Genomic DNA, 16,610 nt, shown 5'->3' on the forward strand with positions numbered 1-16,610 from the left:
TTTGTGCCAAGGTCAGTAATAAAAAGATTAAATAAGATTGGTCCCAAAACTGATTCCTGAGGAACTCCACTGGTAACCTTCCTCCAGCCTGGCAGTTCGCCTTTCAGTAGGACCCGTTGTAGTCTCCCCTTTAACCAATTCCTTATCCACCTTTTGATGTTCATATTGATCCCCATCTTTTCCAATTTAACTAATAATTCCCCATGTGGCACGGTATCAAACGCCTTACTGAAATCTAGGTAAATTAGATCCACTGCGTTTCTTTTGTCTAAAAAAATCTGTTACTTTCTCAAAGAAGGAGATCAGGTTGGTTTGGCACGATCTAACTTTTGTAAAACCATGTTGTATTTTGTCCCATTTACCATTGACTTCAATGTCCTTAACTAATTTCTCCTTCAAAATTTTTTCCAGGACCTTGCATACTACAGATGTCAAACTAATTGGCCTGTAGTTACCCGGATCACTTTTTTTCCCTTTCTTAAACATAGGAACTATATTAGCAATTCTCCAATCATTCGGTACAACTCCTGAGTTTACAGATTCATTAAAAATTCTTGCTAATGGGCTTGCAATTTCAGGTGCCAATTCCTTTAATATTCTTGGATGAAGATTATCTGGGCTGCCTGATTTAGTCCCATTAAGCTGTTTGAGTTTCGCTTCTACCTCAGATATGGTAATATCTACCTCCATAGCCTCATTCCCATTTGTCATGCTACCATTATCCCTCATTGGAGAGGTGACAAGGGAGAGCAGAATCGGGGCATGTGATGCAGGGGCCCAGTGTGCGGGGAAGGGAAGGCGTTACCTTTAAAACAGGTGATGAAGTTCTTCACTTTGGCATCATCCAGGAAAAGCTGCAAAACAAGGCAAGAGAGGCGGATGGTGAAGATCAACTTGCCACAGCACAGCGGGGGCTCCCCCAGAGGACTGCACCCCAGAGACCATGGGAGACATTTCAGAGCCTTGCGTCTGCGGCTCCAGGAGACCACGGCCCAACTATCCTACCCTATGGCATGGGCAAAGCATGGTCCGTGGAGCTCTGCAGCTGCCCTTTGATCATGATGGAGAATGGCAGGCAGAGACCTGCAGTCTCAGGATGAGGCTACAATGGGATCCACATGATACAAATTAGGTGCGACCTACTGGCCCTTGCCACGTTGCCAACGTGCACCTGGGCTGGACATTGCCTCTGCTTTGGAGCAACGGCTCCATGTTGTCGCCGCATCCAATCAATGATCCCAACTTACTATTTGCTCCTCTCATCCCAGTTTACACATGAGCACGGCGCTGCTGAAAGCTACGTCCAGCCAGGTGCCCCCCTCCCCAGCTGCAGGGAACAAGTAACTCACTGGAGTCACAAGGAGTGTCCAGTATACTCTGGGGTTGTGAAGAAAACTGCGCCTCTGATGTTCTGGCCATGCAGCCGTCCCCTCGCCTGGGTCTTGTTCCTACCAGTGGGAACTAACAAGCGGGCTGACTCCCAGATGTGCTGAGCACCTGCGGCTCCCACTGAAATCAGGGGTCCTCTGGGCACTCAGCCTTGTTGAAAATGAGGCCGTCCATCCCTGCTCCCCACAGCAGAAAGGGGCAATTCTTCAGCAGCCACAAACAGCCACAAAGCCTGAATTCGCCAGGATCATTAATGTACAGAGCAGGCCGATACATTTCGGCACACAGATGCTTCTTTAGCACTAATTACAACTCCTAATTCTTCCCGCTACGACTAATTCACCATTAATTCAATAAGTGGTTAATGCAGGAAAAATTATCAATTGATGCTAATGGATTAGAGAGGCACAAACAGCCCGGAGGGTTAGAAGAGGGTCAGATGGAACTTCCCGAGCCCAGAAGAGACTGTTTCATCGGTCTGATGCGTCCCAGGATTGAGATCTCACATGGGGCTTATTAATAAGTTTCACTTGGCTTTGAAAGCAGGCCAACCTGCTGACCCTACAGCTAGCATGCTGCTATCCTGCCTGGGAAATCCAGCCTCAATCCCCTTTGCTCCTGGCAGTGATGCTGCATGGACGGTGCCCTCCAGCCCCTGGCAAGCAAGGGAAGTGACTGTAGTTTGCTCAGCAACAATCTGCCTGGCTGCTTTAGGGGTGGCATTAATGGATGCTGGAAGGCGTTCCCTCAACGCTGCAGCCACCTGCATGAATCAGAGTAGAGCAGAAGGGGGCATGGTGGGGGCAGAGGGGAGCTGCTGTTGGCTCCAAGGAACCAGGAATTCCCCCAAACGAAACGAGGAATAGATTTCATCTGCCTCCTGGCGGAGAGGAGTCTGCTCCCCAGGGTCTGTCCATAGGTCATACACAGTGTAACTAATCCAGTCACAGGCTGCCGCTGCTTGGCCTAGGAGCGTAACTCCATTAGCTGGGAGTCCGTAGCAGGCGGCTCCCGTCACTGGAGCCGGCTGCTAGAGGGGCACAGGGTCAGAGGCACCACGCGAGTGTATTGCAATAGCCTCTTAGCCAAGTCCATCTCCCCACCAACCTGACCCTGTATTTAAACCAGACAGCAACCACCTCCCTGGGACCGCATAGCTCAGCAAAGCTACTGCCCCACACGTTACCGAGTGACGTCGCCTCCATCCTTCAGGCTAGAACGGACACAGCCTCGCTGGTCCCAAACCCCTTCCTTTTGGGGCTGTGCCACCCTTGGGTCATGGCAGGGATCAGGCTGCGCTTACAGTCACCTATGTGAGGACTCTGGCCCAGTAATGTGCATTTTTAGCGTTTTAGCACCACCTGGTGGCACAACTGGGGAACTGTCACTTTAAGCCAACCCTGCACAATCCAGACAAAAAACCTGACAACAGCCGTCCAACACAGTAACAAAAGTGCCTTGCATAATGACAGGTTTCAGAGTAGCAGCCGTGTTAGTCTGTATTCGCAAAAAGAAAAGCAGTAAGCAGTAAGGTGCCACAAGTACTGCTTTTCTTTTTAGTAACAAAAGTGGAACCAACTACAACAAACTTCACAACTCACAGACCACCACTTCTGGGAGACTCCACAGCACTCCATGTCACACCAACACCATCGGTTTATCAGGACAACCCCTAACCGGAGGTGAATTATCTGTCCTCTACAAGGGACCGAACTTCTGCCCCATCATAGAACCTGATTCCATACTAACATGTGGAGAGCTAGAAGAAATCTTTTGCCACCTCCGCCTCTAAAGATTCTTTCACAACAATGACGACACCACCCACAACTACCGTGTTCCCACCGACAATCATAGGAAAAAAGAATCCCCTGACGACACCACACAGTGGACAAAACCATACACTTGATCGTTACATTGATTGGCTGTGAAATCCTTAACACAAATCACAACCACCACAATCCCTCCACCGTCGAGAGGACAGCTATACAGTCCCTGAAATCCAGCCACCAGAAAACGATCAAACCAGCAGACAGAGGGGGGTGCCATCGTAGTTCTCGACCATGATGACTATGTCAACGAGGCCAATCGACACTCTCAGACGCCACTTACTAAAAGAAACTCAAAGAAGACCCCACACCACGATTCACCAGGAATTTAAAGGATGTCATCAAATCCTTCTCCAAACAACTCCAAGAGAAACTATACAACCTCACCCCCCATGAGACCACCCCAGGGACCTTCTACATGCCTCCCAAAGGAGCCCAGGCAGGTCCATCATAGGTGGCCATTGTACTCTTACTGAAGTAACATCAGGACTCATAGAAACCATCCTCAAAGCACTCGCCACACAAAGGGCCAGCTTGCTCCAGGACACAACCAACTTCCTCCAACAACTGCAGAAACTCTGCAACATGAATTGCCTCCTTCAGAACACCATCCTTACCACCATGGACCTCACCTCCCTATACAACAACATTCCTCACAATGACAGCATGGCTGCCTTCCTCAAATATCTACAAAACAATGGACAACACTCAGGTATCCACCCCAAACACATCTCCAAACCTCATTCATTTCATCCTCACCCATAACAATTTCACATTCAGCAACAATGGGAACAGCAATGAGTAATGGCTCCCCAATATGCCAACTTCCTCATGGGCACCTTGAGGAGGAATTTCTGGACAAATGTACCAGGAAACCAATGACATACCTGAGATATATCTGGACAGATGACCTAAGCTCCCTTGTAGATTTCCACCACAACTTCAACAACCAGCACCCATCCATTAAACTGTCTTTAGAGCATTCCTGCACCAGCATCAGCTTCCTGCACACCACGATCAGCTTCAGCAATGGAACCCTACAGACAACTACCTACAAAACACTCAAAGATCACACATCCAGTAACAACCCCAAACACACCAAGAAATACATCTGTTATCTACAGTCAGGCACTCAGATACCACAGAATATGCTTTGAGGAGAAAGTCCAGGATACACACATTAACACACTTAAAACTACCTTCCCTAAACAAGGACACTTCACCAGAGAAGTAGATCATGTCATGGAAGAGGCCCCAAATGCCTCAAAAGAACCTGCTTCAATACAGAAAAGAAACTCTCTCTGACTTCACATCTGTAGTTGTCACCTACCACCTCACACTGGAACCCATACAGGGTAACACTAAACAGTTACAATGCATACTTGATGAGGACCTCAACAGGAAAGAAATCTTTCCCAAACCCCCTCTTCTGGCCTTCAAATAACACCCACTCCCAATCTTATCAAGCTCTCATTAGAAGCAAGCTCCCCATACACCAGGACCCACCAACTCAAAGTGGCACCAGACTCTGCCAGAACAGATGCAAAACCTGTTGACACTTCCTCTGCTACGACGTTCAATACCCCCATAACACACCTTTCAAGATCCATGGGTCCAACACATGCCTATCACATGTGCTGTACCTCATCCAGTGCATTAAATCCCCCCATAATAACTATGTGGGTGAAACCAGACAATCACTATGCTCTCAAATGAATTCACACAGGAAAATGATAAAAGACAAAAGCACCGTATAAACTGTGGGTGAACACTTTCCACAAAGCAATTGCTCTATATCTGACCTCTCAGTTCTCATCCTCACAGGAAACCGGCACAACACCTTCAAAAGACAAGCCTCGGAGTTAAATTCATAACTTTGCTAGACACTAAAAATCAAGATCTTAATAAAGACACTAGATTTATGGCTTCTTACAACAATCAATAACCCAATAACTCCCTTTTTTTTTTGTTCTATGACCGGAAGGGTGTTAATGGGCCATTTCACCTTGAATAGTCCCTTAGAATATTCATGAACTACTTATGTGAAACAACCTGGTCCAGCTTGTATTTAGCTGTGACCCATTGGGTACGTCTACACTGCCATTAAAAACCCACGCTGGCCTGTGCCGGCTGACTCGGGCTCCTGGGGCTCTGGCTAAAGGTCTGTTTAATCGCACATTAGATGTTCGGGCTAGGGCTGGAGCTGGGGCTCTCGGAACCTGCAAGGTGGGAGGGTCCCAGAGGCCTGCAGCCCGAGCCCAAACATCAGAATTAAACAGCCCCTTAGCCCAAGTCAGCCAGCACAGGCCCGCCATGGGTGTCTAATTGCAGCGTAGGCTGAATACGTGCTCTGAATACCTTCTCCAGACCTGAAGAGGTCTGTGCAGTTCAAAAGCTTGAAACTCTCTCCAACAGAAGTTGGTCCAATAAAAGATATTACCTCACCCACCTTGTCTCTCTGATATCCTGGGACCAGCACAGCTACAACACTGCAACAATCCAGACTCAGTCGCCACCTGAAGGCCAAGAACCAGAGCACAGCACAGCTGCCTACAAATTTACTGAGGGGTGGGAGTGGGGCCTACGGACCCAACACCTGCCAGCCCTGCAAACTCCCTCCCTTCCCTCCGCACCTGGGAGCCAGACAGCAAGCTGGGTTCTTTCCACCTCTAACGTCGTCAGTGGCAGTTTTTAAGCACTGACAGCATGGATGCTGGCAGCAACAGTCTGTGGCTGGAGAATCTGGGGGTCCTGCTGATGACACGACAGGCACAATAGGCTCTAATTTGCTCCCCTGTATTTATGTCGGTGCCTGTCAAGGCAAGAGACCCGACTCAGATGCACGGCAAGGGGGTGAAGAGGCCATTCTTAGAGACAACGCAGCCAAGCCCTCCCCGGGAGGCAGAGCTGGAAGGAGGACACAGGGGCTCTCCCTGTCTGGAGGCTGGGCTCAGTGATCTCACCTTACTTCATTTTGTGCCCAGCTCCGCCTTGTCCCACATAATGAGGCTGGACAGAACTTAAATTTTTTTAATAATTTCAACTGATAATATTCATGTTCATTATTAAACTGTTATTTTTATCCATTTACATTTTCACAGTTGTGCAAAGTTATGAGTTTTAAGTATTTTTTCAATTTTTATTGATGTAAATTTTCACCTTTGTGGGAAACTGTGTGTGGGGGGGGGTCAGACAATTACTTACCGGCAGTAGCTGTTGAGATTCAAATAGTTAAATCTTTGTAAAATGTTAAAACACAAACTGACAACATCACATGTAAAAATATACAACGTGAACAGCCTTAAATCAAACCCTGGTATGTTCTCAAGCAGGATTTCTCTTACTTTGCCTATCTGTAAATTTCAGTCATGATGGATGGAAATATTTTCTGGGTTCCTGAGTGTTTGATGAAATCAACATTCATCAGGAAAAAAATCAAATCCTTCCTGGCCACCCCACCTGGTCCTGGTGGTCGATGCTGTTACTGCTTCATTAGTGACTAGAAATTAGCCATTGCCAACTCTCATGATTTTGTCACGAAGTGAGCTGTAGCTCACGAAAGCTTATGTTCAAATAAATGTGTTAGTCTCTAAGGTGCCACACGTCCGCCTGTTCTTTTTGCGGATACAGACTAACACGGCTGCTACTCTGAAACATGATAATTATTGGTTTCAGAGTAGCAGCCGTGTTAGTCTGTATCCGCAAAAAGAACAGGCGGACGTGTGGCACCTTAGAGACTAACACATTTATTTGAACATAAGCTTTCGTGAGCTACAGCTCACGTCATCGGATGCATTCGGTGGAAAATGATAATTATTGGTTTCCTTAAAGCCCCAGCTCCTGGAGTCACGGGGGTATGCGGCGGTTTTTTTTTTGGTACCATTCTTAAACAAGAAAGTAAGTTTCTAGCCCTAGAGCCTAAAGGCTCAACAAACAGAAGGCAAATCAAAAGAACCTCAAATCTGGGACGGTTACGTCCTCGCATGACCGGCGGTGAGCCCGACCCATGATTTTTCGGACACTTGGGGCTGGCAACGCTGCCTGGCAGAAACGGGGGGCTGCCAGGCTCTGGCCCAGGGGGCTTTGCTGTGGCCCCCCCCCCAGCCCCACTTTCAGCTCCTGGCCCACGGGGAGCGGTGGCAGCGTTTCCCTGGGCCCCCAGCCCCCCGCTCAGTGCGCCCAGCGACCCCGGCCAGCCCCCCGGGGCCGAGCACCGCTAGCCTCGGCCCCACGGCAGGGGGCTCCCCGGGCCCTGCCGGGATCTCCAGCCTCAGGCTCTTGGGCCGGCTCCCCCCCGCCGCCCGGGCCTCCCCCGCCCGCCGCCGCCGCCGCCGCACCTGGCCCTGGTGGTCGATGTAGTAGAAATAGTCCCGGGCGCGGGGCGCGGGGCTCTGGCCCTGCGTGTAGGCGGCGGGGCCCGCGGGCCCGGGGCCGCCGCCGGGCCGGAGCAGGAAGCGGAGCCCGCCGCGGAGCAGCCTCATGGCCGGGGTTACCCTGGAGCGGCCGGTCCGGCGGCGCAGCCGCTCCCCGGCCCCGGGCCCCGCGCTCGCGTTCCGGGCCCCCCCCGGCCCATTAACCCCCCCCAGCACCGGCCGGCCCGGCCTGTAGCCCCCCCGGCCCATTAACCCCCCCCAGCACCGGCCGGCCCGGCCTGTAGCCCCCCCGGCCCATTAACCCCCCCCAGCACCGGCCGGCCCGGCCTGTAGCCCCCCCGGCCCATTAACCCCCCCCAGCACCGGCCGGCCCGGCCTGTAGCCCCCCCCCAATTAACCCTCCCCCAGCACTGGCCAGCCCGGCCTGTAGCCCCCCCCCAATTAACCCTCCCCCAGCACTGGCCAGCCCGGCCTGTAGCCCCCCCCCCAATTAACCCTCCCCCAGCACTGGCCAGCCTGGCCCTTGCCCCCCCCAATTAACCCCCCCAGCACTGGCTGGCCTGGCCTGTAGCCCCCCCCATTAACCCTCCCCCAGCACTGGCTGGCCCGGCCTGTAGCCCCCCCCATTAACCCTCCCCCAGCACTGGCCAGCCCGGCCCATCTCCGCTTCCTCTAACCCCCCCAGCACTGGCCAGCCTGGCCCTTGCCCCCCCCAATTAACCCCCCCCCAGCACCGGCCGGCCTGGCCTGTAGCCCCCCCCCAATTAACCCCCCCCAGCACCGGCCGGCCCGGCCTGTAGCCCCCCCCAATTAACCCTCCCCCAGCACTGGCCAGCCCGGCCTGTAGCCCCCCCCCAATTAACCCTCCCCCAGCACTGGCCAGCCCGGCCTGTAGCCCCCCCCCAATTAACCCTCCCCCAGCACTGGCCAGCCCGGCCTGTAGCCCCCCCCCCCAATTAACCCTCCCCCAGCACTGGCCAGCCTGGCCCTTGCCCCCCCCAATTAACCCCCCCAGCACTGGCTGGCCTGGCCTGTAGCCCCCCCCCATTAACCCTCCCCCAGCACTGGCTGGCCCGGCCTGTAGCCCCCCCCCCATTAACCCGCCCCCAGCACTGGCCAGCCTGGCCCATCTCCGCTTCCTCTAACCCCCCCAGCACTGGCCAGCCTGCCCCCTGTATCACCCACACCAATTAACCCCCCCAGCACTGGCCAGCCTGCCCCCCCGTATCACTCTCCCCCAATTAACTCCTGCTCAGCACCCTTCACAGCTCCTGCCCCCACCCCACTCCCCAGCACTGGCCAGCCTGCCCCCCCATCACCCTCCCCCAATTAATGCCCTCCTCGAGCTGCCGCCTCCACATATGCCCCAACTCTGGCTCCCAGCCCCCCTCTGCGTCCTGCCTGCCCCCCTGTAAGCGCCCACTCCGCTCAGCCAGCCCCCCACCCCTGTATTCCACCCCTTGCGAACGCAGCTCCCGCCGCGTATGCTCCCAGTCTAGCCCCCAGCCCCAAGCCCCGCTGGTCCCACGTGAGCCAGGGGGACTTTACACTGAGTGATGTGGAGGGAGGTGGGTGCGGTGGCGATGCAGGGGGCAGCGTCTGTCAGTGACGGGTGGGGAATGTGCCCGGCGGGAGCCAAGCTAAGCTAGAGAAGGAGCCCTTAGCTGCTATTCGCTGTCTCACCCTAGTGCCCAGGCCACATGCCTCCGCCCAAGCAGCCCCCTCCCTTGCTTTTAAAGCTTTGTGTGCCTGGCCGACTGCACTGGCAGCCTGCTGCTCATTAGACGGCTCTCCAGTTCCACAAGCCCTGAGGAGCCTCGGGACTCCGGAGCAGGAGTAAGCAGGGTGCTAAGGTAACCTGAGTGAGCTGGCAGGGGCTCCCTGTAACCCCAGGCCCAGCAGGCCTGGAGGGGGCTGCCACCCACCCCAGCTCCAGGGGCCAGCCTGCAATTGGCTTAGATTAGCTGGTGTTTGCAGGATCCTCCACGGGAAGCCACTATGTGAATGAAACACCCATGGGGCTGGAGACCCGGGAAAGATGGACTCACCCCAGCAGGGCAGTAATCGCCCATGTGCTAGGTGTATAAACAGGATGGTAGATCACGCTGCGTCCCTACAGCTTCCAAACCAAGGCCTTATCCTTTCAAAGGCTCAGCTTTCCCCCGTCCTTGATGCACTGATCTCCCCGGGGCTGCAAGGTGACAGGTCCTCACACAGCAGCAGGAACAGGACTACCTTTGATGCGGTTTTCTGCACCCGCCAGGCAGGGACATTTCACCTAGGGGGATGCTAGAAATAGAAACCAGCCCAGGCAAATTCCCCCCCTCTGGGGGAAAAGAACCGGAAACTCTGTTCCTGACTGGGAACCCGGGGCAGGAAGGGCTGAGAGAGACAGAGGGGCAGGGAATTAGGCCAGAGTTTGCAATGGGATATGGGAACAAGAAAGGCCCGTGTGACCTGAGGTGGCATGAGCAGAGACTGCCCGTCTCCAAGCAGCGAGGGCAGAGTCCCTCTGTACGGCTCAGCTGTGGCCACGCTTGCAATACTCTGTTCAATTTCCAAAGGGCTCCCCTAATTCTGGAGGACTCCACTGTCGGGTGCCCAGCCCCAGACACTTGTGCCCGGATAGTCCAAGCTGCTGAGCGTGTCCCCAGCTCCCGCTGCTTCCGGTACAGTTGCTCAGCACGGCTCTGAACCAGGCCCAGGGGGCTCATCTGACGATGTTGAGGAAAGGCTGGCCCCACACCTAGGGAGAGAAGGGGTGTTGGCAGCCTGCGACACTGATTGTTTAACCCCTTTGCTGGGTGCCGTGCTCTGCTGGCCTGGAATTGGGAAATTTAAGGAACTTTTCCCAGCAGGGAGATGTTGGGCTGTGGAGAAGCCTCCTAAAGGGAGCAGTGGATGCTCCGTCCTTGGAGAATTCACTTTTGGGACCAGGCCTGATCCCCAGGCAGTAGACCAGATGTAGGCCCTAGCAGGCCTTTTTCATCTCCAGCTTTTACAATTCCTGGCACCTGTGAGCAGCGGGGGTGCAAGTCCTTGGCCTCACCTACAGGAGGCAGTGCCCCTCTGCTGAACCACAGTGCCTGTGAGCGCCCAGACAGCTTGTACAGTATTGATTGAGGAGAGTAAAGCCAGCCCTTCTGGGTGCTGAGCTCACAGGTGCTTCAGGCTGGGTGAGCCAAACTCCCTCTGCTCGGGTGATGAAGGCAGCGTTATGGGAGCCACTTCAGCCCCAGGTCCCCTGCCTGGCTGGGCAGAACGTTGACTGCTAGGGCACCAGACTGGCTGCTCCTGGTTATTTTTGATCATATCCTGTAATGCCAGCCTTGCTGGTGAATGTGCAGGTGCCCTTGGTGCAGTGAGCTCTGCCGTCGGTCCCATACAGAGTAAGATTCCCCCAGCCCAGCCCAGCCCCTCCTCACACATTCAATGAGCTTTTGAAAAATATGTAGATCTATTTGGGGATTTTTAATTTTTTTTTTAACAAATACAAGCTGGGAGGTTCCCAGAATCACCTGACAGCAGGCGCTGAGGCTGTAGGACATGCCCCAGATACCCCCAAGTTAGTGTCACCAACTCCCAGCTCCAAAGGTCAGTCCCCCCCCCCCAAATATTGAGAGTTGGCTTAAAAATCAGATTTTAAAAAATTATCTAGCTGGGGCCTTTTCTTGGCCTCTGGATGTTGGAGTCTTTAGGGGTCACGTTTTCCAAGTCTCCTCTGCAACCATGAGGGGTGGAAACCAACTCCCCTTGGCCCCCTTCCTCCGTCAGGACCCTGGAAGTTACACCCTCCTACCATACCATACACCAAGGCTGAGATTTCCACCCAGTCCCAGGACTCCAGAAACTGGGACTTTAAGCGAACCACCAAATATCATGAGACTTGTGCTACAATCCCAAGAGACTTAGTGAAGGGTTGAAATCAAACACAGCCTGATGCTACTTGTTCCAGGGATGTTTGGCAGACCTGGTGCGGGTGTGGAGGGAAGCCATGTACCCGGGGCAGGGAGGGGCTAGCAGGCCAGCTGGTGGGGAGTGCACACCGCGGTGTTTGGTGACCATCAATTGTGTAACTGAACCCTAATAAAAAGCACTGAGCTCCTGAGACTGGGGTGGCCCCTAGGAGCTCTCCAGAAGCTGGGAGCAGCACCTGTGCCCAACTGACCACCAGTTTATCAGGGGCAGAGGACACCTTGTGTATTTATTCTCTGTGTAGTGTTGCGGGGGCATTAGAGACAAAGCCAATGATACAGTCCCTGGCCCCAGGTGTCTGGAGTCAGATCTGTGGCCCTGGGGCTCCTGGATTCTGAGTTCCAGTTTCAGAAGCCGAGAGAGGAAGTTTTGAGCTAGAACCATTGGTGTGGGACAGTCAGAGCCTCCCCTCAGCCTGGCTGAGGTCCATTGCCTGCAGAGGCTGCTCCTGATGGACACAGGTGTAGCAGGCAGGGCCAGGGCCCTGCTGGGTCTTTGGGAGGCTGTGGCCATGGTCACGTCCTCCAGCTGGCAGCACTCGGAGAGAGAACCAGGGGAAAGTATCACCACCCTGCCCTGGCTAGGACCTTTGCTCTGTGCTAAACCTGGGGGATCCGGAGCTCAGACAGGGCCTGATGCTGATCTCCCAGTGTGATGCAGGGGTAGCCCTGTGGTGGCCAATGGAAAGAAGCGTATCGAGGCTACAGGGGATGTGAATGAATGAAACCGACACCTCAAGCCCATTCCCATCCTCCCACCCCTGGGGCAGAGAAACTCCCAATGACTTCCCAGGCACATGCACCTGCTGCCACACAGGCCGGTCAGTGCCCCCCAACCCATCCCAGTGGTGTAAGGGATCCTGGCTTTGCACTCAGTGCCAGCTTGGTGCTTTGTCAATTGCCCCATCTGACCCAAAGCTCTGGAAGGAGAGGTGCTGTCTTCCAAACCACAGGTAAAACCGAGGCCCCGAGCACTCGGAATCAGTGAAGATCCCCAGGAGTCAGGATGCAACCCAAAGTATCCTGGCTGGGTCCCAACTCAGCTAATCCCCTTCCACCTCCCTAATTTTCTCCTGTCCCTGTTATGTAGTGTCACTGTGTGATGTTAAACAGCTGCTGCTTTCTACCCCAGAGCAGGCTGCATTTCAGCGGTGGGTGAAAGATGTGATCCTCATCTCACAATGGTATGAATCAGGAGAGGTTCACCTGAAGTTGATGGAGAGACCCTGGTACTAAGGACAGAGACTCAGGCTCTGTTTGCTTTGGTCTTGTTCAGGAAATGTAACGAATTGCAGACTTATGAGGTTATTGGAGCCCACTGGCAGTGTGTGTGTATCACTTCTCACTTGAGTAGCTAATCAGCTAGAGGATAACAGCCTGCTACCGCTACCAGCCTATGGAGTTCCTTCTTTAGTTTGAGTGTCAGGGTTCTTTGTTCTTGAAGTCCCGGTGTTCAAACCTGGCCTATGAGCTGTGCAGGGGAGGTTGTGATGTTACCCCCCTGCTAATGGGGGCTCTGTGTGTGTCCAGGGGGGAGAAGGGACCCTTTACACATGCAGGAAACAGACGCAGCTACCAACACCCAGGACATGCAGCGCAGGGGAATGTCCATATGTAGCTTTATTAACACAACATGGAGTCGCTTCTACCTGTCCATGCGTCATAATTACAGTTAGTCAGACAACGTTACACGGTAGGTTGCCCCCCTAATCGCCTACACGGCCCGTGGCATTAAAGGTTAAAGGTTACTCAGCATGTCTCATGAATGTCCATCTCCGCCGTGAATGCGGATAGCAGAGAGAGCCGAGTCTCGTCTGTGTCCCTTCAGGTGCGTTGCTTGCAGCCTGCCCAGTGCCTGAGATGATTGTCCAAGGAAAACATCGGGGAGTTGGGGGTGGGGGGAGGGCATCAGACTTTCATATTCATCTTGATACTTGAAAGGAAGGAACGAAAAAGAGACAGAAACACAGTGTCCAGCAGCGACCTCAGTGATCCCAGGCAAAGCACAATTCCTGGCTAGGGAATCCATTGGGGTAACATGGTGACTCCATCTGCTGGGGCTGGCTTGGGCCAGGCAGCACTGCTCTCCAGCCTCTGCACCATGTCAGCGAGAGGCCAAATCACTAATATCACCAGCTGAGGAACGATGCCAGGCACGGAGCCAGATCCTGATCTCAGGCACACGGGTCTAGCTCCAGCTCTGAGTGACTCCACTGGGCCGGGTTCTGCTCGCACTTCCCCTCCACTCACCGGGATGGAGTTGCTCTTGATTTGGGCTGGTGTCAATGCAGGATCAGGCCCATCGACTGTGGACTCGCCCCAGACTGACCTGTGTTAACCCAGAATCCAGCCCTTTGGCTGGATATACTATATGCTAGGGGCTGGCCCACAAGGGCTGGCCTGGTTTATTCTGGCTGTAATGTTGGCTTGTAAGCTCACGCGGGTGTAAACTGGGGGGGTGGGGGACACGCTATGGAGTCAGTGGAGTGGTGGAGGTGAGAGGAGAATCAGGCCCAGTTGCTGGATTGTCTGGGTTCTGCTTTGCCTGCGGCATTTAGTGCTGGTGAGAGATGCCAGACTGAATGCCCTGGACAGCAGAACGGGCACTGGCAGGCTCCACATTGCCAACAAGCCCCAGCCCCACCTGGAGAGACCCCCTGGGGTGGGGGAGCAGAGAGTTGGGGTCGCATGTGCTGAGGCACATTAGTGGTTAGTCACTGAGTGGTTAAAAGAAAGTTTCACTTTAGGGGGTTTCTTCGTCTGGAACGGACCCAGTGAGGGTGGGGTGGTGGGAATCTTTGTTACCCATTGATGGAGAATGCACCTCCAGCCCCAAACGCCCAATGGAGCAGTCGCCTTTGTCTCCTGTAATGTCTGGCTCCCTCCTTGCTGTCCCTCCATGAGTGGTTTGGTTTGTTCTTTTTTTGTCTTTTTAATAATAAATAAAAACTCAAGTCTAAAAAAATTGATATATAAAATCGAGGGGGAAAACCGAGTTTATGACGACAAGAAGAACAAAGTCAGAACATCTGAAACATACAAAGCTGGAGAAAGGCCAGTTCCATCTAAAAATAAAACAAAATGAAGAAGGGGGAGAATTGGCTCCGGAGCTTCTAATGAGATCAAAAGAGCTTCTGGATAGTTAGAAAATCTCTGTACAACTTGTGTCTTTAACTGAGAAAAGTTGGAGCCAATGGAAAGAGAATCGGTGTCAAACCCCCATTCCTCATGCACTGGGATTCAGGCCAGTACTTCCAGCATTAATGCCCAGTCTACCACTGAAGTCAAGGGTACAATTCCCACTGGCTTCAGTGGGGCCAGGATCCAGCCCCCTGATCTCCTGCCAGTGTAAATCTGGAGTAAAAACCACTGACGTGGATGGACTTGCGCTCGGGTAAATGAGACAAAAACTAGAATTTGGTTCAACAGGACAAGCCTGTTCAGGCTGCAATTCCAGTCCCCACCTTGGGAAAACCTCCAGCTAGGAGGCCTGACGGGTTCCCACCCGGGCACATGCAAATGGATAATGCTAAAGCAAATCAATCAACAGTTACACAGAGATTTGTGGGCAGCAAGCACACAACAGGGCTCCCCACACAAGCGGGGGTCCCCATATGTGGTCCACTCCAGCAGGGGGACAGCAAGGAGATGGTCCGAACGCTCTGTAACAAACAGCTATGTGCCAGTCACTTCCTTTGGCGCTGGTGGCCGTAGGGACGCTGACCGAGTCCTAGAGACACATTGCCTAGGAATTCAGCACTAATCTGCATCTGCTTATTGCACGGTGGCCCCAGCAGTGCATTGCTCCTCTGCCACACATGGGGTCAAACTCATCCCTGGCTTCCAGGGATTCACCATGGGGACGAATTTGCCCCTTCCTCTATTTCAAGGGACACTGTCAGGTTAAAAGTCCCTTCCCTGGCTTCCTAGCAGCATCTAAGCTTATTTGATCAGCTCAGGCTGTGCAGCTAGAGTGGTCAGTTTCACTTCCTGATTCTCAGGCAATAGCCCAGGGATCTTTGGGGAGCAGGGAAAATTTCAATCTCATTTTGAATGTTGACCAGGCAGATTTCATGAACCATTCCCCACTGATGCCTGGTGGTCAGACCATTTCTGTAACACACAGCCTGTGTTTTTGGCCAAAACTCCCTGACAATGTCCCTTAAAAGAGCCACGTTCCTCTAAGTTTTGTTACCTGTGGGAAGCTGTAGCCCCTGGGGAGAAGGGGCTCCCAGCCCTGTCTGGAGACTCAAGAGCCAGCTCCTGATCTCAATGTAGGGGAGATCTCTCCAGATTCACCGAGATCAGAATCCAGCCCCAAGACCCCGCACGGGCCCAGTGATGCCCTTGCTACACTTGCGCAATTCCTACGGGCTTCAAGAGCAGAGACAGCAGGCTCTGGGTCCAGGAGGGTTCCACCCAACAGTGCCTCCTCGGCTTCTTCCAAGGAAAGTGAGGAGCCTACCAGCTGCTCTGTCAGTAAGACCCAGGGAGCTGCGCTCTGGTTCCCCGGGGCAGGATCTGGCCCTGGGCAAGGTGTGGAACTCGTGCAAGCAGTGTGCACATTCTTACTGCCGTAAACCAGCCAGAGGGGAGAATTCAGTGCCAGAAACAACCCGGTGGGCACTGAGCCTTAGTTAAACCTGTTGTGTGTGGCTGCCTGGGGGAGCAGCAGAGACTCAATCAGCTGCTTAGTAGAGATGGCTCTTAGAGCAGGGCCCCATTGGGCCGGACCCTCAGCACCCAGCAAGGAACTGCCAGTACCTCACTGCTGGGGGACTCTAACATTTCACCTTTGCCTTCTTGACTGATCCTGCGGCAATGAACCTGGGAACGGCCAGGTGGCCCCTGCACTTGACTGAGTGGAGTCAGCACCGCAGAAGGTCCTGTCCCTAAGGGAGCCACCCAAGGGCCTTTCTCTACAGGACGCAGGGGGAAGAGGAGTATTATTTTTTGGTCAGAAGCCATGAAGAAACCCTGCAATGGAACCCCCCAAACTGGGACAAAAACCAATTCTTGTGCAATGAAAGGGCGACAGACAATGGCTC

General features: G+C 53.5%; 1 protein-coding gene across 1 annotated transcript; it reads right to left on the reverse strand.

Moving 5' to 3' along the window:
* Positions 1 to 725: 725 nt before the first annotated feature.
* Positions 726 to 7,837, reverse strand: C2H8orf82 (chromosome 2 C8orf82 homolog). Its single transcript, XM_043509852.1, has 2 exons — positions 7,553 to 7,837; positions 726 to 854 (listed from the first exon to the last, which is right to left on the reverse strand). Exons 1-2 carry the CDS (start codon positions 7,835 to 7,837, stop codon positions 726 to 728), a joined length of 414 nt encoding a protein of 137 aa, XP_043365787.1.
* Positions 7,838 to 16,610: the final 8,773 nt, after the last annotated feature.

This window comes from Dermochelys coriacea, chromosome 2 (genome assembly GCF_009764565.3).
Source record: "Dermochelys coriacea isolate rDerCor1 chromosome 2, rDerCor1.pri.v4, whole genome shotgun sequence".
Classification (NCBI taxonomy): domain Eukaryota; kingdom Metazoa; phylum Chordata; order Testudines; family Dermochelyidae; genus Dermochelys; species Dermochelys coriacea.